The sequence below is a fragment of the Crocodylus porosus genome, unplaced genomic scaffold, assembly GCF_001723895.1.
Source record: "Crocodylus porosus isolate Cpor-Errol unplaced genomic scaffold, CroPor_comp1, whole genome shotgun sequence".
Lineage (NCBI taxonomy): Eukaryota > Metazoa > Chordata > Crocodylia > Crocodylidae > Crocodylus > Crocodylus porosus.
Genome location: NW_017728886.1, coordinates 148,227,831 through 148,250,974, shown reverse-complemented (window position 1 = coordinate 148,250,974; position 23,144 = coordinate 148,227,831). Strand labels below are relative to the sequence as shown.

Genomic DNA, 23,144 nt, shown 5'->3' with positions numbered 1-23,144 from the left:
AAAGACCCAGACCAATGGGTCTGGGAGGAAAGATGCTTTCTGGGTGGTAGAACCACATAGACTTGACAACTGAGCTATGCTCAGTTGAATTTTGGAACTTGACTCTTGGGCTTTTCTCAATTATATTTTAACTGGTTTGGCTGTGAACAAAATAAAAAACAAAACAAAGCAAACAAACTATACCTATCCTTGTGGTAGGTTCCTATCAGCATGTTTGCCTGATATGGGCCATGTACTTTATAGTTATGCTCAATGTTGGCTGCATTTAATCAAGTTCACAGTTTGTTTCCATTACTGAGCGCATGCTGCTTTTTGCAGCAGTTCAATGACAGGTAATGTATTTAATACAATTACCTTGTATGCAAATATAAGATATGGGGCTTCCCCCACCGCCCCCTTGACTGGGGGAAAAAGTGTCTTATATTTGAATAAATATGGTATTAATTCTCAGATAACCTGTATTATTTAACACAACTGTAAATGCTAACAAATACATTGCAAACATTTGTTGTAAGAGTAGTGGAGGGCAAACAATGATCCGGGAGAGGCGTTTGTGTTTCTTAACATCTGTAAAGTATTTGCCTTTGCATTTACAATCAACAAAATTAAAAAAAAACAGCCTACAATGTTTCTAAACCCAAACATTCCAAAATCATGCATGGGATTTTTTTATTGGGCTTCTGATTCATGTTTCCAAGTTTTCCACCTCAAACCTGAGATAGAAAAATGTATTATCTTTTAAAATGAGATAATTCTTGTCTGATCATATCATTTCAGCACTTAGATCTTTAGGAAAGGCACCAGGTAGCATGAGTCTTGCAATAAAATTATGAGAGTTGGCAACACCAAGTCTGCCATCTGGTCCCTGTGATGCAGAATAACTGAAGTCTAGCTGCTTGTGCTGAGCTCCAGTGAATAGTTACATATATTTAGGGTCTTTTGCTTTTAAACAAAATAGCAAGGGACAATTCTTGTTCAATGAAGATCAGTGAATGTCTTTTCTAGTTGAGGGATAGGCCTGCATGACAGTATTTTATTTTTTCTTCTCCTTTTTTTCCATGCTCATTCTTATGGTTATAGAATGCAGCAGTTATAATTATACTTACACATATAGTTAACGAATCACACAGCATATTATGAACGCAAACCATTTAAAACAACGATCAGCACCAAATAGCTTGCATGCTATCCATAGCCTGAAATGTGTTCCCACATATTAGAAAAAAACAACAAATTAATAAAAAAAATACAACTCTGTGACTTACATGGAAGCAGATGTTTCAGAAATTTTATGGATTATTCACCCCCAAAAGCCCCTTGCAAGAAAGATTTCCTAATTCATTCTGTCATCTGAAGAGAAGTTTTAATATTTAATCAAGCTGCATGACTCCACTGGAAAGTTCTGTTACAAAGCTTTGCCAGGGCCAACAGGAAGTTTTAGAGCAGTAGTTTGTGTTGGGCTCAAGGCAACACTCATTAGTTGGTGCTGGTGTTGGTGCTGGTGAGGTAACTTTTATAGTTACATTTTTACCATTGAAAAAACAATCATATATATGTCAATCTCATCAGTGTAAGCATGGAAGAAAAAATACCACCTCCTTATATGTAGGCATATCTCACAATATAGTACCATTCATTTATAGAGATGTCATCTCTACAGGTCATTACAATTTTCAAATTGTTATTGAGGGAGGAAACAACAACAAAACAGCAGACCATCTTTTGAAGATAGCAGAGTGTCAGGTCCTGAAGATATATCAGTCTCCTACTATGGTTTCTTGGGATTTCGAAATAATCGTCTTCATTTCTCTGACACGGCCATTAGTTTTTCCTTTTTAAAAACGAATGCATCCTTTCTTAGGGCATCAGAAAAGGACCAGCTGTTGATTTTTGTATCAGCAAGGACCAGTTCAGTTCCTTGATGACTGTGCAGAATTACCCCACCAAGGAGAAGTGTTTGGGATTTCTTCCAAGTTGGTTTTACCAGGGGCATAGCCACACCTTGTTCCTTTCCTGGACAGGCACACAATTCTCCATTGTCCTGTCATGTTTTTCTTTGGACACTCACTTCCAGTTCACTGTCTCTCCATTTGCTAAAATGATAGCCTCAGGTCACAGATATACAACTCTGGATTACTTACATAGGGGTCTTACCAGTACTTGCTGCCTGACCATCAAATCACAGACAAGCATAGATTTGCAGAATTTAAATATATACTCAGAGACAGAGTAATGAAAAGTTGAGTCCTGCTTGGTGTGATAGGTTCTACACACTGGTTATGCAGGAAGCCATTTAAATTGCAGAAACCATTTGCCAAATCTAATCAATTTGTAGGAGTCACTGCTTCAAGCAGCTTAAGCATGGCAGCCAGTTTTTATTGTAAAAGTGTATCCCTATCTATTCACACCCCATTATGACTTGTTCCATTCTAATTCAGAGCATCAGCAGACAATTGATCATCAAGTCAGTCCCTGTGTCCATGATATATGGCAGAGCCTACCTAATAGCTGCAAGAGGCATGTTTAAGGAAAGAAAAGCACCAAGCCTAAGAGCTAGTAGTATTACCTGACCTCCCTCAAATATGGCAGCTTCTTGGCTACCAAACAAGGACCAAACACCTGACTTAGAGTGTATATCCAAAGACAACAAGAGGTGTATGTGTATCTCAATGTGTTGATTTTCACATATAGTCTTCACTAAGACTGTAGGCATGGAACCAGTGGTAGTGTTTATTCTCTCTCCTCCCCAATTACTTGTCTTGGTCATTTGGAGTTGTCAACAACAACCAAGAAGCAGATTCCTTCTACTTTTCACTGCAGATACAGCTTGGTGACATGAACTGTAACACCACATACAGTGCATGTATAACTATCTTTCATCCTTCAGTGACTGTGGCTAGGGACAGACATTCAAAAAGCCTGAGCCCGGATTGATTCAATCTTTGCAGGTTAGTCTAACTTCACTAGGCTAAGACAGTTTGTAATCACACAGATACCCTCTCTGGACTGAGGAAATTCAGGTACATGCCTGCAGTGGCTCAGGCTAGAAGCTGGGGGGGGCAGCGCTATAGCTGCCCTCCCTTCCCTTCCACAGTGCTGAGCTGAGGGGGGGATGTGGCTAGGCCCTGGCAGGATGCTCTGATTTGGGAGGGGTCTATCCCCCCCCCCAGTCATTGATAACAGCATTTATCAGCTGTTATCAGCATTTAGCACTCCATCAAAAAACAAAGCCTCACTCATTAGTTCAAGCTCTTCTTAAACAGCTTTTTCCAAAGGAAGGAATGCAGGGACATTACCAGCTGACCTGTTGATTTGCTCCAGAAAGCCCTAGGTGATCACTGTCCTGTCTGCCTTTATCCTGTCTGCCTTACACAGACGCCTCTCGGCATTAGCTAGGATACTACACGCTGACTATGCTCTGTGCTATTGGAGGGAGGGAGGGAGTGGGGATTCTTGCTCGAGCAGTGAGCAATGGGGGGAGCACGGGGAAGCCAGACAGACACTGCTGTGCCTGCAAGTCTCTGCTGGAGCTCCAGCCAGGGAGCAGAGCGGAGGGGCCAGCACAGATCTCTGGAGCAGAGAGCCCCACCCAGTTGAGAGAGCATGCCAGGATGCTGGGGGAGTCTGGTTTAACTTAAACAAGCAAGAGGTCTGGGACAGACATTTCATAAACCAGTTTCACTCAAATCAGTTAAGTCTGATATTACATTCAACCTGATTTATCTCAAATAGATTTCAGCCATTTTCAAACTGGTTTATATGCACTCAATGTCTGTTCTGCTACAGGTTTAAATCAGTTTATGATCACTTAAACTGGTTTGTGCGTAATGTTTGTCCCTAGCCTGTGCCACCACTTAGATTGAGGAGGCCTCATATACTACGAGCAAATATCTGTTCCCAGAGATGGATCCAGAGGGGGTGCATAATTAACACATTAATCTCACAATAAATTGCAAATGTTATACTTAATTTAATACGGCATATCTTTGTAACTGGTTTTGCATTGTGCTTTAATTTGAACATGTGGTTTGCATCATGCTTTAATTTGAGTGTGCAGGAGCTTACGAGCACTTAAACCTACCCTTTGCAGCCTGATGCAGGGCTACAGGGTGTGGCTTTCAGCTTCCTGGAGTATGAGTAGGCCATCAGCTGATGTGCTCCCTACACACCTGCACCCATAGTCACCTGGTGCAGCTGGATGTTGAGCTACACTACACTATAACTTGCCAACAGGTGGGGAGCCCACAAGCTCTCTGCACATTGCCATTTGAAAGGGTGTGCTGCTGATGCAGGAAGCACAACATCAGGGACCAGTCGTGAAGCCTGGCTCCCCATGCACATAGTCACTTAACTGAGATTTGATTAATTTTATCCCAGATTTCAAAAATTGCATGTCCTGCCATGCATGACAGGATGCACAATTTTGGGGATCTAGAATAAAGTTAATCAAATCTCAACTGCATGACTAACCTAACATATGCCAGGGGCTTAAGAACTGAAGCTAGAGAGCTTGTGTCCTCAAGACAGGAGGGTACACTATATCTACAGTTCCATATTAAAAATAACAAAATGCAAAGCCACCTGAAGCCTTGGGTCTGATTCTTTTCTTGTGTCATCTTGCACTTGCATGAGATGGGTTTGTAAAGAGAATCAAACCCCAGGAGTGCTTCAGGGGCATAAGATGCAACTATACTATAAGAAAAATACTCTAAAAGTATTCAGGATTTTTCTCAAAGGCTACATTGTCAAATTTACTCAGCTTATAAGGTCAAAAGCAAAAGCAAAAGACCACTGCCTTTTGTAATAGCTATCTCTGTGAATTTAGTTGGTGTCCACAAATCATTCTGGGTCCTATCTGGCCCATACTTCATTACAAGTAGAAGACATTCTGGGAGTAGAATTAAGCTGACAAATCCACTGATGCCTGAAGCAGAATAGAAAAGAGCTCCTCCTCTAATCACTTTTGTTCCACAAATAAAGAATTTAGTCCACTATCCCTTTTATTACCATAATTTCATCTCCACTGTAAATAAGGGTGCGGAGAGATGACAAATTATTCCAAATTAAAACGGGTGGAAGGAAAGACTCAGCCAGTTAAGTAGCAACAGTTTCATGTGTCTTTTCTATTCCACAGTAAACAAAAGCTAAACAGGGGTAATTTAGTAAGCTTTCTTTCTTGCTTGTTTGCTTTCTTGATAGACTGCTGGAATTTAGGTTCTACTTATTGTGGGAAAGCATGGACACACAAAACAATTACTACACCAGGGGTCGGCAAAATTTTTGGCCAGAGTGCCAAAACACCCTGACCTTAACTTGTAAGATGTTGGTGTGCTAGGGGCAGGTGGCAGGGGAGCCACAAGGGGGACTGATCCTTGTTTTGGCAGCACAGCCCCAGTCCCTTCTACATGTCTGCCCAAGAAGTGTGTGTGCACCCACCACCAGCAGCGAGCTGTGCTGGGGCTCCACATGTCACCTTCCTTGCTGCCTACTACAAGCAGCCTGGGCTCTGTTGTGGGCAGCAGGGGCCTGCCTAAGCTGTAGCAGGTGGTTAGGAGGCTTCAAGCTGCTGCACTGAGGTCTGTGGATCCCTGGCAGGCAGTGAGGAACCTGTAAGCAGCTGCAGTGAGGCCTGTGGAGCCGTGGCCCAGCTCATTGCTGGCAATGAGTGCACGAACACCTCTGGGAAGACAGTGGGGGGAAGCTGGAAGGGACCCAATCCTTGTTGTGGCAGCACAGCACCAGCCCCTTCTCTGCCATCCACCCCAAGGTGCATGAGCCAAGCAAAATGCCTTTTCATGCTGTACTGGCATGCATGCCAGGGGTTGCTAACTGCTATTACCTGTCAGCTCTGTGTTCCTGGGCAACCTTGGCACAGTACCCAGCCTGTCTGACTCACAAAAGACTCTGCCCCTGCACCTCTGCCTGAACCAGAACTGATCAAAAGAAGGACTTACAAAAGGCAATGAAGATACAATGAGAGACGCACCTAAACCCCTCCGGATAAGGCAACTTCCCTAGTCTCATTTGCATGAGAGATGGGAAAAGGAGGCACCTCCATTAGCATTCAGAATGGAGAACAGAGATTCCAAGGCAAGGACCACACTGAACTCTGCAACCAGAGAAGCAAGAGAGCACTGCATGATGGGGGAATCCCTCCTCCAAATGCTAATCAACCCAAGTCTGCACCCACGCAGCTCATCATTTATCAGACCAATTCTAGTGATGACTCCTTTATTGGTACCCAAAACACTGAATCTGCCTGTTTGTATTGTGAGATCCCTCAGGGTAACACTGCCCATAGCCAGGGATGGTCAGCTCCGTGTGTCCAGCATAACAAAACAACTCTGGTATACTACCTTGAACCATCATTTACTCATAAACAAACCTAGTGTTCTCCATTAAGCCATTGTTATTTTCCTACAAAAACCCCTACCCAAGCTCAAGTTTCTGTTCTGGTGCTTGGATCCAAAAGCTGCACCAGTTCCACTGGGACTTCACCTCTTTTCCTGCCTCGAATACCTCCACTGATTGTGCTGGGGGCTCTGCTTGTCTCAAGCACGCTGGACCCTAAGTTCAGCAACTTGCCTACAGGCTGCAACAAACACCTGAGAACCTTGACCAGTTCAAGCTTCCCTGAGTGGTGAGATCCCAACTCTCCCTCTCTCTCTCCCTCCCTCTCTCTCCTACTCCAGGCGTAGCTTTCTAAACCTGACTTTTGCTGATCAAACTTTAGCAAGCCCACTTTCTAAACCTCAGACTTAGTTTAATCCCTCTCTCTCTGAAAGGCAACATGTAAAGGGGTCACGTGCCCCTCCCCCAAGCGTGAGCATTTTGGCTGGTAGTGGGGCATGGAGAGCGCTCGTGCTCCCTCTGAAATTGGCTCTGCTGGTGGGACGCTGGTGGCAGGAGTGCCAGCAGTGGAAGTGTCAGCACTTCTGCCACTGCTGTGCCCTTGGTGATCAGCTGCTGGGGGACCCCTCCTCCCCCAGTCGTGGCAATCGGCCTCTGTGGGGACTGCCCACCTCAGTCATGCCCCACTGGTGCCCCCCCCAGACTCAGGAGGCACCAGTCACCCATGCTGTTTCTCTTACCCCAGGCAAAGCATTTTAAACCTGACTTCTTCTGATCAAACTTGAGCTAAACTTCCCCAAATACCCAGTTGAAACTGTAATATTGTAACAGCTTTGTTTGTTTGTCTCTCCTTGTATGGCTATTACTACTAGTGTCATTATAAGTTTTATATACTTGGCAATAAAATAACTTTTATGGTCAAGTTGGTTGCCATACTCTCTCTGAACCTCATTTACTCTTCCTTCTCCTCAACCTCTCCATTTGCTCTGCAGCAACGCTTCTTTTACCTAAGCCAAAGATCCTTGTAAAGCCCCAAAATCCTGTGAGGTTTGCTCATTAAGGGAGTTACTACCAGGGCAATTGGGACAAGAAATTGGGAAGCGCTGAGCCAGGGCATATGGGGGTGTCAGCCTGTTAATACTGATCAACCTGGTCTGGCTCAGACTTGCTCTACTCCGGTGCTGAGTCCAGAGAACATGAGGGTGTCAGCTTGGAAATGCTGAGTAACCCTGCCCACTCAGATGTGCCCTATGAGTGACAGTGAGAGTGTGTGTTTTCGATCAATTTGGTGGCTAGAAGAACCCAGTCCCACTGAAATTAAACTCTGCAAGGTAGCTCCAAGGGGGATGAGGACTTGCAGAAGGGACAGATAAGCTCCATATAGAAACACAAGTGGCACAAGCAGCACGTTGACAGAATTACAGAGACCCCAGAAACATAACTCTAATAAATGAGCGCACCCCAAAGGGACAGGCAAATCTGGTAACACTGCAGTACACTATTTTCCCCCTCATATGGTACAATATGTTAGTGTATATTTTAAGTAAGGACCCCTCAAGTTGACTTTTGTCTACTGCTTGGTTCACTGGCTGGAGGATGAAGGACTCTTCAGATTTCTCCATTAGTGAGAAAATGGATTTCTTCATTAGTGAGAAAATAGAAATTTTATACCTTTCAGCTCAAATTAAAGGGATGAGGAGAGCTTTCTGTACTGATAATCTTTCTAACCTAAAAGATCACAGGTCAAATGTCAAAATTAGGTAGGAAATGGGGCAAGTTTATAGGTATAATTTTTGGGAGCACCTAAAAAGAGAGGCAATCTATTGCCACCAATGTAGAACAAGGACAAATTATGCTAGCCTGAAATGCACTGGAAGATCCTAACAATCACAAATGCATCTCAGGTATCTACTTGGCTTTGTATTCCATTACAATATTACATTACAGCATAGCGTCACATTAAAATAAGGTGGAACAGGTAAGATTAATTATAATTGGGTGTGGTTAGTTCAGTACTTTCAAGAGTCAATCAGGTCCTAAGAGTTAAGTCAGTCAGGAATACTTTACAAAAGCAAGGAATAAGATGAAGTCCTTGGAAAAGTATCCTGAAGATAAAGATTTGCTGCAGAGGCATCGTTCATCAGTGACACAGGTACCCAAGATTATTTTGCTTCAGAAAGTAACATTTAAAGTTGCCTTTGAAGGTATGACTAAGATGAGAGCTTTAAAAAATGAAGTACTGTGAATATACTGCATTTGCATGCAACTAATTCCTCCCTCATGGAGGGGTTGTACAGGACACTTCAGTTAATTCTTGTAATGTGCTTTGAAACATGCTAAATGCAAAAAGTGTTAAGTATTATTATTGCCATAGAGATATTCTGTCCAAAATGTAATGGTAATGGAACAAGCTCTTTACAGAGAAAGAAGTCTCTGGTATGAATGTTGAATGGAAGTAGGCTATTAACCTACAGTGTTTCAACTGAAACTACAGTAACTGGGCAGGAGAGAAGCCCTGAAAATTAAGCAAAGAGCCAAACATCCTTTGGCACCCTTGTTTACAGTCTTTCATAAGATAGATATGAAATCTAACATTCAGCATATTTTATCTTCATAAAGATATTAAGAAAAATGTATCTCTCTCAAAAGACTTTTCCATCACATCATTATGAGACACTCCAGGGTTTCTCAGCTGCTCAGTGGATAGTTAATTCAATATTGTGAATCTGCAAGTCTAGCAAGCTGTAACAGAAGTTTTTGTATAACATTAAGTCTCCATTATGAGAGGTCTTATTTTCAATCCAAATGCTATTTAATTTTATTTAAGCTATTACAATAATATAATATAACGGGTGTTACATTGTGCTTGAAGTAGTAAGGAAGGCTTGAATTTAATCGCCAAGTCATAAAGTCTTTAAGGTGTGCTGCCTACGTGCAGAGAGAATTTACAGAGAAGCTGTCTCTTTCAGCCCCATGATTTAAAATATGGCTCTAGCCCTTCAAAATGGAAGGCATTTTGAGATCTACAGCCATTTCCTTCAAGCATCTAAATTACACCGGACATATTGATACATTTTTGCAAGTAAAAAAACCCAACAGATTTTAAGTTTTTTTCTTTGTATTCAAAATCAAGTGAGCCTGTGGTCTGCCACGTCTGCCTTCTCAGAGTTCTTCTTGGAGTTTTTCAGGCAAACTATGTCAAAGCAAAAAGCAATTGCTTTTTATTGCTTTGCTTTTGTAAAAATGTCCACTGAAATCAAATGAATGTAGATGGCTGACATATGACTGGAGACACTACTAGCAATTTTGAGACCTTTGGCACAGGTGCCTACTGTTGTAGAGCAGGGTACAGGACAGGACTGAGTGCCCTTCACTTTTTTTGGGCAGCCATTATGGCACTCTCATGTAAATTGACACCCAGGGCTGGTATGCAACTTGCTCTGCCCTAAATATGCTACTGCATGCAACAGGAGTATAGATTTTTATAGCATGGGCTTGTGAATGTGACTTAGGCCAGAAAAGAGTGGCTGGTTTCTTTCAAAATCCCCATGAATCAACAAATTTATTAAAGTTTTAGGACAACTAGAGTACACAATACTAGATTTCAACATAACCACCATCCATCATGATACAGGGCTCATTCTGATCTTCCAACTCCTTGAAAATGTTTCCCAGTTGCTCAAGTTACTACACTAATTTCATTGGTGATCTTAGCCCTAAGTTTCACCAAAGAACATGGTTTTGACAAGTAAACTACATTTTTAACATATCCCCATAAAAATAAGTCCAATGTCGACAGGTCAGGTAATTGGTCCACCTCTGCCTATCCACTTCTCTGGGGAAACGTCATTTAGGAACTGTTGTACATTCAGACCGTAGTGGCATGGAGCTCCATTTTATTTAAGAATAAATTTGTTATTACTTACCAAGTCTAACATCATGTACTCTAGTTGTCCTAAAACTTCAATAAATTTGCTTTTAAATGCTGTTTACAGATTGATTCTATCATACCTACAACCTAAGCTATTAAAGCTTAAAAGTGCACGAGGACTTTATGAAGACCCTGTATAGTGTCAGAAGTAAGGCTGGCTGAAATGTAGGGTTTCCCACTTGCAGGCAATGTATTTCTTCTCCCTCCCCTACTTTCTTCCAAGTTTAATTTAAATCTGAAACAAATAGAAATAAAAAAAAATTGCCATGGACCAGAAAGTCAGAGAAATAGTTGTTTGGAAACACCAAAATATGTATTTCCAAAATGAAATATGCTCCTCAGGTCCTACAAAGAGACAAAGTATAAATCGACAAGAGCAGCAATGAAGCTGATGAGCATGCAGTGCACTGAGGAACTTCAGGGGCTTCAAGGATCTGCAGCTCCCTGACAGCCCTTCTGTGCAGTCTGCCTTGGAGCCAAAGACCCCAGGAGCTCATTCCTGGACTTGCACGCTTCAAGTCCCACCTCTGCAAGCAGGGAGCCTGGAAAATCCCAGAGCTCTGGCTCCAGCCTATCTTTTCAGGGCCCCCTGCTAGAGAGCCAACAGCTGCACCCCAGTTAAAAGTAGAGGCTTCCAGGGCTTTCAGCTTCATTACAGAGAGCCTGGAAACTCGGGCATGACAAGCTGCCCTGGAACTGAAGACCCCAGAACCACTGAATTCCTGGTGCCGGGGCAATGTCAGAAGCTTGCCTAGCATTCTGGGAGTGGGTGAATCTGAGAGGTTACCAGTGAAACATTTGGAGCTCAATGAATATTCATTTTCTGACAAAACATTTTGCTGGAAAATTTCCGCCCCGTTCTAGTCAGAAATAAATTGACTGTCCAGAAAACAGCCACCTGAATGAGAGAGACAGAGACCGAGAGACAGGGAGAGAGAAACTGGAAACAGGGACTGAGAAATTTGAAATACTATTTGACCTCTTCCAAATTGTTCTGAAAGCAAGTAGTGTTTCAGGGGGGAAAAAATCAATGGTAGTAAATGATTTCTAGCACAGGCAATGGAGATCTATGAAACATCTCAATAAGAGTATGAAGGGAGCTGCTAAACAGTGCCCTTTAAAAAAAAAATCAAGAATATTTTTTTCATATAAGAATATTTTTGGGGAAAGACATATTTCCTTTATAAGAAACCAGGTGCCTGATAAGACCACCTGATATGACCATCATGTTACAGTCATATACAATTAAGTGAAGTCATGTAAGCTAAAAGGACTAATTAGACAAAGTGGTCATGGTAACGGATAACCAGATCAAAGCAAAACTACTGCAAGAAGTAGTCGTGGCTTTACAGGAAATAGCTAATATTTGCAAGACTAGTAAGAATTGTGCCTTCCAAACCAAAAGCAACAGTAAGCAATGAAAATACTCCAATTATCTAATTATAAAAGTAAAACCCAGTGTAAACAAATTATACCTTTATTTTCAATAGTGGAAGCACTTACATGCAGCATTGACAATAAAATAATGTTCTGGGGTTGACAATCTGCAGACTTTTTACTGACAAACAAACTTTTTTTTTTAACTGATATTGGTTTTACATAATGTAAATATAAACCTTCTGCCAGGCTCTGGAAGGAAGTGACAAGTGCAGGGTTCAAATTAAAGGGTTTAAAACCAACCAAAGTAAAAGTTGTTGGTAAGAAGTTTAAAGATTTTATTTATTTGTTTATTACTAACAAAGTGCTCTTGTGCTGGCATCCCTGCTTGACTGAAGCAATAGTTTTACATTGCTGGTGATGCTTCCTCCCCCCATACCTAGGTCTCCTACTCAGCCCCCTCACTCTTCTGACACATCTGACTGCACCCTGTAAGGTGTATCTTTCACCCCATCCCCTAACCTTATCCGCACCAGCTCAGCTCCCCACTTCTTGGCACAGACCCACACGTACTGCCTTCTCCCTTCCTGGCCTGCAGCTCCATCCTGCCACTGCACTCTAGATCTTTGAGGTGAGCCACTGTTAGATGCAGGGGACAGCCAAAGATATACATGGCTAGGTAGGATGGAGGGGTCTATGCAGGTTCCTGTGAGTCACAAAGCCCTGACAAGAGCTCCCTGCAGAGTGCTCAGACACCAGGTGGCCCTCCTGTGTGCTGTCTGTCAAGCTCATAGTTACTTAGCATTTTTAGGGATGGCTCCAGCTTTTTTATGGACTTCATGAACAGGAATTTTTGTGCTATTTTTAATGGGCTGCCTATAAGTTTATGGACACTTGACAACACTGCTTTCAGGATACAAAGATTTTAATAAGGCCAAAGTTCTCATTGTGCTCTTCCATGAGAACAATCAAACTAATTGCATTTAGGCCTCAAAATACAAAAGCAATTTCTGTTCTGGCTGTAAGCCAAAATTTTTACAGGTTCAGTCTGATACAGAATACACAAAGCAACACACCTTCAACTCCTCTTTCAAAAGATATCTGTTTAAACTATATCAGGAGGGAGGGCAATTTGAAATTACTTTAATTTGGAGCAAAAATGATAACCTGCACAATGTGATGTACAACAAAGTTCTATGGCATGACAAAGGTGAAATGCTCAAAATGGAAGAGTAATAAATGTTAAACTAAAGTTAATGAGATCTTTTCTTTAGGACCCAAGAAGTTAGATCAGGCTCAAAATAGGTTAAAACAATTATGCAAATAGCAAGATTCAAAACCACTGAAGTGTAACACATTCAGGAGAATGCTGCCTTTGAAAATAAGGGTATGCAAGTGTGAAATCAGCAGTCAATACAGGAAGCAAAATGCAAAAACCAATCAGTCTCATGAAGTTCCTTATTCACTTTAATTTCACAAGCACCAGACAGCAGAGAGAGGAAACAAACTTACACATGTCCTTAATTTACTTAATTATTTCTAGTGCACCTGCTTGACAGTACCTAGGCACAACATTTTCTATTTGTCAGTCAAGAGTTCATTAATTTGAATGTTATTTCCCCTTTTTAAAGCTTTGAAATATGGCAAGATTTGCTGAACAGTAAAATTGAGTAGGCTTGTTTTGACACATTAGATATTTTTGGAACTGCTAAGAAATTTCAGGTGATTGTAAATATTTCTTCCTGGAGCATTTTAACAATTAAAACATTCTGGGGAAGGATAATCAGCAATTGAAAGGAGAGTGCTTTAGGCAAAAGAAAATTAGCAGCCACACTGGTTCATACACCTTAACACTCCCACAGAAGTTATTTGGCTTTCATCCTTGTGACAATAACTTCAGTGGACCAAACTCTTTTAGCAGCATAAATAATCCTACTCTGGACATCCTAAAGGTTTGTCTGAAGTAGATTAAAACTAATCTCTCCTTTCCTGAACCTTACAGAAGGCAAATATCACTTTTAACAGCATCTTCCTTACAGCTGTTCTTAAAGAACAAAGCTTAGATTAAAAAAAAGTCCTCCTCAAGATGTGAACAGTGTTTGGGTTTGGTTTTCTGATGTGGTTTTCTAGTTCAGGCTCAGTTCTGATAGGACAGAGGGGTAGATGGACATAGAGTATCCCAGCATTAAAGCTCCAATTTAATAAACTTCTTTAACAAGTACATTTTGCATGCAACATGCACCTTTTCCACCAAAAACCAGCTCTACAAAATTGGGGAGATGTGTCTTAAGCAGGGAAGCTGATTTTCTTTGCCAGTACAGAAGCATGGAGGAACAGAAATGTGGAGATACTGTAATGGCTACTCCATCTTTTCAGGCCAGCAACAGGGGAAGAGTCCAGTATTAACCCCTTTGTAGCCGCTGCTGAATTGGCAATAGCTTTTAGCTGAGCAGCTAACAGATGTTGCCAACTCAGCACCTTCTTTGAAAGAATTAGCATATAGGTTTTGCCTGAAACTGCCAATGAGTTGACTGAGGGCAAGTAAGCTGCTGCATGCAGTCCATTCTCATCCACAACTGGATTTTTTGTTAACGTTCTACCTTCCAAAAACAAGGGGCGTGTCTTTTTGGGGGGCATGTGGTATGTGAAAAAATACAATAAGTGCTTAATTGTAATGGAACATAGGCACCTAAATACCTAATATACCTAAATATAAGTTGGGCTGATAAAAACTAGCTTTTCCTGCTTACATTTTTTTAAAATGTGGCTTCAGTCAAAAATCAGACTGCAAATGCTGTTTGAAGTTTCCACCAAATCAGAATTTCCCAAACCTAGAACTCAGTAAAATTGGCATTCTTGTCAAGGCTATTGTTCAGTGTCCCAAAGGCAGACCTAGAGACCCAGGCTCCCACAGTTTTTAAGACTGTTGATCCCCAGGGAGATGTGCCAGAATTTCAGGCAAAGTTACCTTGGATTTAGCAGGAGTTCACTTCAGAATTTTTGAAAATCCCAAATCTTAAACATAAGGATCCTAAAAATAAGTAATACAAAGTTTATACATTTTTTTTCAAAAGTTCTTCTGCTTGAATAAACTAGATGACATTGTCAGCCATGTTACTTCACTATCACTATGCTCCTGTCAGCTATTTTGAAACTGATACCTTTTCTAGATTTGAACTTGCTTTGTGTTATAAAAGCCAATACAGCAGGTTTTTTAGCTACTTACCCTGTCTTAAGTAATCTAACCAATTTTTCTTAAACTGGGATATACTCATTACAGTATGTAGCCTATATGCAATCTACAAACAGTACACTCTTTAATGAAAAATGCAAGGTTTATTGCTTTTTCTTCTCCCTGCTTTCCTTAGGATTTTAACCAGTATTCTGAGAAACCACCACATAATCTGTTAACGTAAGCACTGGGGGAGAAATTCCTTTGTTAAGGTTTATTTTTTATTTAAAGAAATCATCTGGCAAGAAAAGTTTCTGTTTTAAAAAAGTGAAAAAGTACTAGACTTGTAGAAAAATCTGTCACTTGCCACTTCTCACTGCTTTCTGATATGGTTGACAGATACCAGAGATCAGACTCAGGCCTTCCTACAGACAAGAAAGGGAGTCCAGCCACTGAGCTAAATACAAGACAAAACTAACAATGACTCTTGCATGAAAAAATTCTTGCTCTAGTTCTTGTTTCCAAGTCACAATCTGGCTCTCACTTCATTTTGTGCATTTTTGTCTGCATGATTCATAGTGCAGCAGGAGTTCTTCAGCCTTTGTCCTCATTAACTGTGTCCAAATGAGCATAGGCTCTCAAAGGAGAGAGGGAGTGGGTAGCTATGCTTGGGAGCTGTATGACTTGTGGAACTGGTAAAGGGGAATTGCTTGTTGGATCCAGCTCTGGACAGTACTAATACCATGACTGTCAAACATAGTGATTCTCAGCCAGGGTGCTGTGGCACTCTGGAGTGCCTTGAGATCCTTTCAAGGATGCTGTGGGTTGCCAAACAATGTTAGTATGCTTAGGAGTGCAAACATGATTCACAAGAAACCCAGGTATTTCAACTAGGAATTAATAATGGACTATTATTTTATTATTTTTCTGTAGTCAAAAAATGAATGAAACCTAAGAAGGGGGGGTGCTCAAATCTAAAAACGGTGAAGAGCCACTGATTTAGCAGTTCAGTGGGTGAGTCCATGCCAAACTATTCTTTATGGGAAGGTTCCTGTTAAGGCTGTGCAAAACAGCACTGTTCCTTTTTGATGGAACAGCATTTTGTTTTGAATTTAATTTCAATGCAAAACTGCTGTTCTGTTTCATTGAAACAGTTTTGCTGTTTCAATGTTTCACCCAAGGCTATAATGGGGAAGCTCAAAACAGCCTTTAACTTTGTCATTTTTGGTCTGATTTTGATTAAGCTTGCAGCAATGGTAGGCCCTTCTGAGGGCATGAAGCCTGCCAAGTATCAAGGAGATAGGTGCAGGGGTTTCAGGGAAACTGCACCTTGAGGTCTTGAAAGCAAAAAACTCATGTCACATGTATGTGTTAAGCCACAGCGGAGTGAAAACTGCAGGCCTGTTAGGCCCTGCTGCAGCCACGAAGCCTGCCAGCTGTCAAGGAGATCGGTGCAGGAGAAGTCTGGGATCTGGGGCCTTGCAACTCTAGCTGCTGACAGACAACACTTGACATGGTTGGGTGACAGTCTGTGTGTTAAGGTGCGCCCTCACTCAGCTGACACCAAGGCAGAAAGCAGGGCAGTTCAAACAATGCTGCCTTTTATGCAGTTTTTCCATCCCTCCCCCAGAGCACTGGGATTGGAAGGGACCTCAGGGAAGAATGCCAGTCACTGGCCAGCCACACAGTCAATATGAGAGCAGTCCTTCCCCCCTCTCCCTCCTCCCTCTCCTGACTTTAGTTTCTGTCTCCATGCAGGCAAGCCCAGCTTGAGCTTTGAAATGTTTCGAAAATGTCAAAACATTTTGACTTGCCTTGTTTCGTTCTGAGGCTGTTTTGAAGCTCTCTGTTTCATTTCAATTTTGCGGTTTCAAGCTCAAAACGAGTCAAAACAGCATTGAAACAAAACTGCCAGTGAAATTTTGCACAGCCCTAGTACCTGCATCTCAAAACCCACATATACAGTCAGCACTCATCTCTATCCTAGCGGAGAAGCCAGGGATTAAATGGATGTAAAGGATGACTGTTGCTGTCCCACTGATACATAAGAGATTTCAGTTTCATCCATTTGGCACATCCCATTAACACTAAATTCACTTTAAAGTGCTTCTCTTTATTTATCTTTAAACAACATAGGTACTAATGTCTGAATAGTTCTCAAAAGATCTAAGTGCTTCATCAAGCAATACATGCCCCAAAATCAGGCAAATACCACCAGTGATTATGTGCTTTCAACTCTTCAGCTGAATTTGTCAAGGAATGTTTTTTGCTTACTTGTTTCACCCCTGCCCACAGTTCCTATTTGTGTTTGAACTTGTTCTAGTCAACTGATTAATGGTTTCAGATGTCTTTGTTTTAAGGTAGCAAACCAGAAATTTTAACAGGCCCAATTTTCAGGGGTTTTTTCTATAGTTCCTGCAAGTCATGCCAAAGTTAAGTGATACAGGTTGGGAATCCAAAACCAGAAGCAGCCAAAAGGTTGAATTCCTATCCATTTGTGTGCCTGCTCACTTAGCTTACAACCTAATGTGCAATTGCATGTGCCAGTGGTTATACATTTATATTTTAAATGCTTCTTTGAAAGTATGAAGACCATTGTACATGAAACTAGAGGCTAACTGGAAGAATTTGGCTTTGTATGGTTGGATTTTGTATTAGATTTATGCTTTATTTACAACAGGATAGTGACTTTCTACTTACCTGTTCATGTGTATAACTTGGGTCTTCAAACTTTCCTGTTCAGGAAGAAGTTGCTTCTACCAGTAGCAAATGCAAATATGAAACACTGCAAGTTTCTACTAAAGACAACATCACAAAGATTGTGCTAAATCGTCCAATGAAAAAAAATGCTATCAACCTTGTGGTAAGTAGAGTAATGCAAATTGTGAAAACTAGTTGACATATACCCCAAATTCTATCTCAAGTTTCATGCATGCCATCCATTAGAATTATCTGGGCAAGACAATAAATATAACCTTCAGTTTACACAAACCATTTTTACAATTATGAATACCAAAAAGTCACATGACTAAAAATACAGCGAGCTAATGAACACTTTCAAGACCAGGGCTTTTGAAGCAGACTGAGTTTGATGAGAGGGAACTTCAAAAGCACCTTCATTTTTGCCAGTATAACTGATGAGCAGCTCAAATGAAGTCAGCATAAGACAAACGTAAATAAGATGGAACTATGGCCCCTACAGTCTATTATCACACTTGTCTCCATTTTATAATAAGGAAGTCCTTTTCTTTGACTCTTGCTATGGAGTTAACTTTCTATAATGCTTGCCAGAATCACGTAATCTCTTTTCCATCCTCCTTTTACACAGATGTACAGAGAAATTAAGCAAGCGCTTGAAGAAGCTGCCAAGGACGACTCTGTTATAACTGTTGTAACAGGTATCACATTTGATGGGTGCCTCAGTCAGAGTGCTCATAATGGGGGCAAAATCATCCCCTCAACAGATGTGGGTGACAGGGATGAGAACTCAGCAGAGTGGAAAAAATGCAAAAAGGGATTCTGTGTCCTTGGCATCCTTCCAGGTTGCCCACACAGCAACAGCTCCATTAGAGCTTCAAAATAAATGGCATCTCTGGGCAATAAACAGGCAGACAGTTCCTGGGGTGAATAACTCTCCAGACTCTGACATGCCAGGAGTATATTTAGGTGTAGGCAAGAGGGGTACCTTCCCAGGCACCAAGTTAAAATGGGTGCTGGAATTGCACCCCCATCTCTATGGAATCTGCATCCTACCAACACATCCATGCCAAGAAGTTCAAAATAGGCCCCAGGTGCTGATGTTTTTAGAACTTCAGCTGAGGTAGGCAGAATGTGTGTGGTGGTGGCAGCAGCAGCTCAGTTGGGACTGTGTAAGAGAGTCCTGGCATAGGTAACACTGCTGCCCTCCACCCTCACTCTTGAAACCCAGACCTCCCACCCCTTCTCAGAACTTGTGGCTCTCCTGAACCTGCAGGTCTCATCCCCCACTCTTGAAACTGGTGTGCCCCTTATGTTTGCTTTCAGTCCTGGACCCCCTGCCCCTGGAAACTGCAGCCTCCAGAACCCACGGTTCCCCCAACTTCCACTGTCAGAATTGCACGCAAATCCCCCCCAGCAGCATTTGCCCTGGATACCAACTGTTATGCCATTGTGAATAAAATTAAATAAAACAAATACACAATTTTTCACAACTTGGGCTCCCCTGCAGCAAAAGTCCCCTCCAACGCAGATTTACACCTGCTGCATGCTGTGAATTTGGGGCACAGAGTTGTGACCAAGGACTCGGTATATGTCAGCTGTTCTACGCAAACCTGAAAGATTGTTGTCTGCTTTTAAATGAGCCGCTACAAAATTCTCCACCACCTGACTGTGGTTTTCTATTGCAGCATATGTAGGAACTAGCATAAGATCTTTGCTGCCATCTAGCCTACAGCCATTAGAATAGTGTTTCCCAAATTAAGGGGTCATAAATCCTAAACAGGATCAGGACTTTTCTGAGTGGGGTTGTAAGTTCCATATACTTTCTATTATTCCAGATGGGCTCCAATTGCAATTAGGACTAGCTCATGATGGAATTATACTCCAAAAAATTGGGAAATACCACCTTAGATGGTTGTGGATGCCATTTTCAAAGGAGACTAATCAATCCTTTAATTCTGCATTATAGCAAAAGCCTGGGAATGCTGCTTATATTAATGCTAGAGAATTTCATCAGGGTTAGCACTATAAGAAACACCTCAAGGAAATGGTCATTTGGGACCAAATTCTTATGTCACGGCAGTGTAAAATCCAAAATAATTCCATGCAAATTCAGTAAAGATTTACTCCGATGTCAGTGACGCTAGAGTCTGACTCATTGTTTCTGCAATAAAGGGCAACTGACAGGGTGTGCCTACAAGTGCAAAGGAGTGCCTACATGTGCAAATGATGCGGAATAATAAACTCCAGTGGTTATTGCACCAGAGTTTATTGCTCCTGGGCTTGCTGTTTGCATGTACACCTGAGACCTAGAGCTGAGTTGAAGCAGCTCCAGCTGGCAAGGGTCCCAGGGGGCTAGCATGCCAGCCCTGGGCTGCTCTGACTCCGGTTCAACATACTGAGAAGGGGCTAGCTGGGGCATGAGAGTACTCCAGTGTAAGGCTAGCTGGCAGGCAGCCCCCGCACTGAAACACCCTCATGCTCTAGCCAGCCCCATCAGCATCTGCATGGGTGCTATAATGGAGGAAAAAACAAACAAACTGTGCAGTGGGGCAGTATTTGTACTTATAAGTACTACCCTACTGCAGAGTTTTAGTTTAATCCAGGCTAATAGTTCTGGATGTGTAAATGCAAGACATTTACTGTGGAGATAATTAACCTACTCCATAGTAACCATCTCATGTAGAAGCACCCACAAAGGGCAGGACTATGCTTCTATTAACTGTAATGGGCTTGGAATCAAGTCCCAAATGGCACCATTTAGAGTCTACTATTCTCACTGATATTTCTTTGGAATCAACCACACAATTATGTTCCTTACAAATTTTGTTCTTACTTAATTCCTAACAAATAAACAAAATGGGGATGGCTATCAGCTTGGTGACTCTGCTCTAGAGTAAGTGCTAAATGTATGAATACACATCTTGAACTAAAACAGCATATAGCCCACATGAGTCTGGGGTGTACTCTGTGAGCACACTGTCGTATCAGTTTATACCAGGAAGAGTTCTAAAGGGACCTACTTTGAAATGTAGCTGCTCAACAGTTCTTAAATATAAAGACATAAACTTTTCACTTAAACTCCATCTTCAAATGCACATAGCTTCATTTATCAATCTGAATTCCTGTGTTTATCAATCTAAATGTCTGTTGCTGTGGCATCTCAGCATCTCTGCATAAGTTGGTGAAGTTCCTTTGTTTTTGCAGGAAGTGGTGATTACTACTCTAGTGGAAATGACCTCAACAATTTCACAGAAAATTTGGAGCAGATAATAAAAAACAATGGCGAGTGGATAAAGTAAGAGTGCTCATTTACTAAAAGCTCATTCAGTTTTTAATGGACTGAGCCAAATCCCATTACAAGCAGTGGAAAGACCTAGTGAGAATCTTTCCAGTGACTTTAATAGCCATAAGGTCCCAATCTAACAGAGCTCTACTTACAAGGGCCCTTGACTGCATGACAGTAAGGATGCAAGCTTATCATTATTTTGACATGATCGGGGCTAAACTGCAGCATAAATCTCTCAAGATGGTTTCTGTTTCGGTTCAGTTACAGTAAGAGAGACCTCACAAATCTGAGCGGTCTATGAAATCTGATGAAGATGGGACTTGGGAGGTTTGGCATCAGTTCTTTGTTCTGCCATAAACATGCTGTTCGAAAGAGCAAATTAGCCTCTCTAGGAACAGACAAGGTTAGGGAAGCAAGGGTCCCAGCTACAGCAGGAGCTCAGGAGCAGACAAGTCAGGAGGGTGAGGTCTGTAAGGGACTGGAATGGAGAGAGTCACCCTGTAGGGAACCACAAGCCATGGGGTACCCAGGAACATGAGACAGGGATCCAGACCACAGTCACTAGCCAGAGGGTTTAGAACAAGTATCTTTAGCTATACAGGACTGGAAGCTAAGCCGGGAGCTGGCTGTCAGAGCACAGGGATCTAGACTGGAGTCTGGAACACAAGGGGCCAAGGAGCCAGCAAGGCAGGTTAGAAGCACAGGGATCCAGGTTGAGGTCTGAAACAAGGATTCTGTGGGCAGGAACCAATGAGCTGGAACAAAGATAAAACCAGGAACCCAGCAAGTAGGACCCAGGGAACAGAGATCTGGGAACAAACATGCAGGACTTTGGATGCTAGGAACAAATAGGCAGGACCCAGGAACTGGGAAACTAGGAATCAAAGATATAGTATTATCAGGTACTAGGAAACTAAGGAGTCAGAAGCCCAAAGCTAGACAGAGGTATCTGTCCTGATCAATAGCCCCCTGAGCTCTGGAAGAGCTATTGCTTATAAGCAGGCAGCCAGATCCATACAGGCAGCTCTGACCAGCTGAGGATTAATTAGGATGCTGGCAGCCAGGCCCACCCAATAGCCAGGGTCAGCAGGTTACCCTGACCAGCACATTTCTTAAAATAGCTGTTCCCTTGCCTTCCTTACTACCTTCAAATCCAGTGTTCTGAGAATGTGCCTATTGTACCAGGCCTTCCACAAAATACAATCCATTTAGCCCAATAGGTCAGTGATTAGAAAGAGGAAAACCTGTTTTCCAGTTCCCACTGCTTTGAAGCAGATCCTAGAATCCAGGTCTCCCCACCTCCCAGGCTACTGGGTATTCTAAGGCAATTCTCACTCCCTCCTGTTTTTGGAGCTGCAGTACTTTGAATAAATAAATGAAAATTTGTTAGACCACAGAAAGAAAAAGTGAAGGACTGGTATAAAGACATTTTTGAAACACTCGGTTCAGCTTAAAAAAAAAAAGAGAGAGAGAGACCTATCTCTACTTCCATCACCTATTCCCCACACAGCTGAGAATTAATTATTATTTAATTACACTATCACAAAAAATTTCATTCCCATAAGAATTTTCTTAGATTAAGGAGTGCAATTACTTCCAGATAGACCTAGTTGAGTGCAATGTGCAAAGGCAGGGGGAAAATCCAGCCCTAATTAGAATGTGGATCTCTTTACACACATTGGATTCGGATGTCATTTTAGTTTTAGCAAATTGTTGCACCATAAGAAACACCAATAGACACTTTGCTTGACTAAGTAGTGATTACGAAAAGCAGCAGTATGGGGGGGGGGAGAAGTGGGGGAATCGGCGCTAAAATTTTTACCAACAGCTTAAAACCTCCTTTTTTATATATTTACCAGCTGAATATTGGACTAAAGCTATAAAATTCTTAGTCTATCTTTTACAAGCACACCTCCAAAAATTTGATTTAGAAAGAAAGAGTCAGTCACTTGAGGTTTGATGTGATAGAAGCAGAGGGGGATTCAAAACACTGTGGTAAGGCCTAAAACCTTGTTCCCATTGAAATCATTAAGAGGTTTACTTCAGCAAGAGCAAAGTTAGGACAACACTAAGAACTCTGTTGTAAATCCTAGTAGTAATTAATTAATGCTGGCATACAGAGTCAACTGATCTTTTGGTATATATTTTAAAGAGTATTTAGAGTTCATGATACCAGAAAAAAAATGTACTCCTTTTTTCTGCAGGAATTTTGTCAACCATTTTATTGATTTTCCTAAGCCACTGGTTGCAGTGGTGAATGGTCCAGCTCTTGGAATCTCTGTGACTCTTCTTGGGCTGTTTGACATTGTCTATGCTACTAACAGGGT

At 41.7% G+C, this 23,144-nt stretch overlaps 1 protein-coding gene across 1 annotated transcript in view; it reads left to right on the top strand.

Annotated features, from left to right (window-relative positions):
* The first annotated feature begins 8,434 nt into the window (after positions 1–8,434).
* Positions 8,435–23,144, top strand: part of ECI2 (enoyl-CoA delta isomerase 2) — a 65,124-nt gene continuing 50,414 nt past the window's right edge. Inside the window, exons 1-5 of the mRNA XM_019538832.1 lie at positions 8,435–8,503; positions 17,575–17,694; positions 18,160–18,229; positions 20,736–20,826; positions 23,022–23,142. Of these exons, the coding sequence (XP_019394377.1) occupies positions 8,435–8,503; positions 17,575–17,694; positions 18,160–18,229; positions 20,736–20,826; positions 23,022–23,142 (471 nt within the window). The remainder of the gene's footprint in view (positions 8,504–17,574; positions 17,695–18,159; positions 18,230–20,735; positions 20,827–23,021; positions 23,143–23,144) is intronic.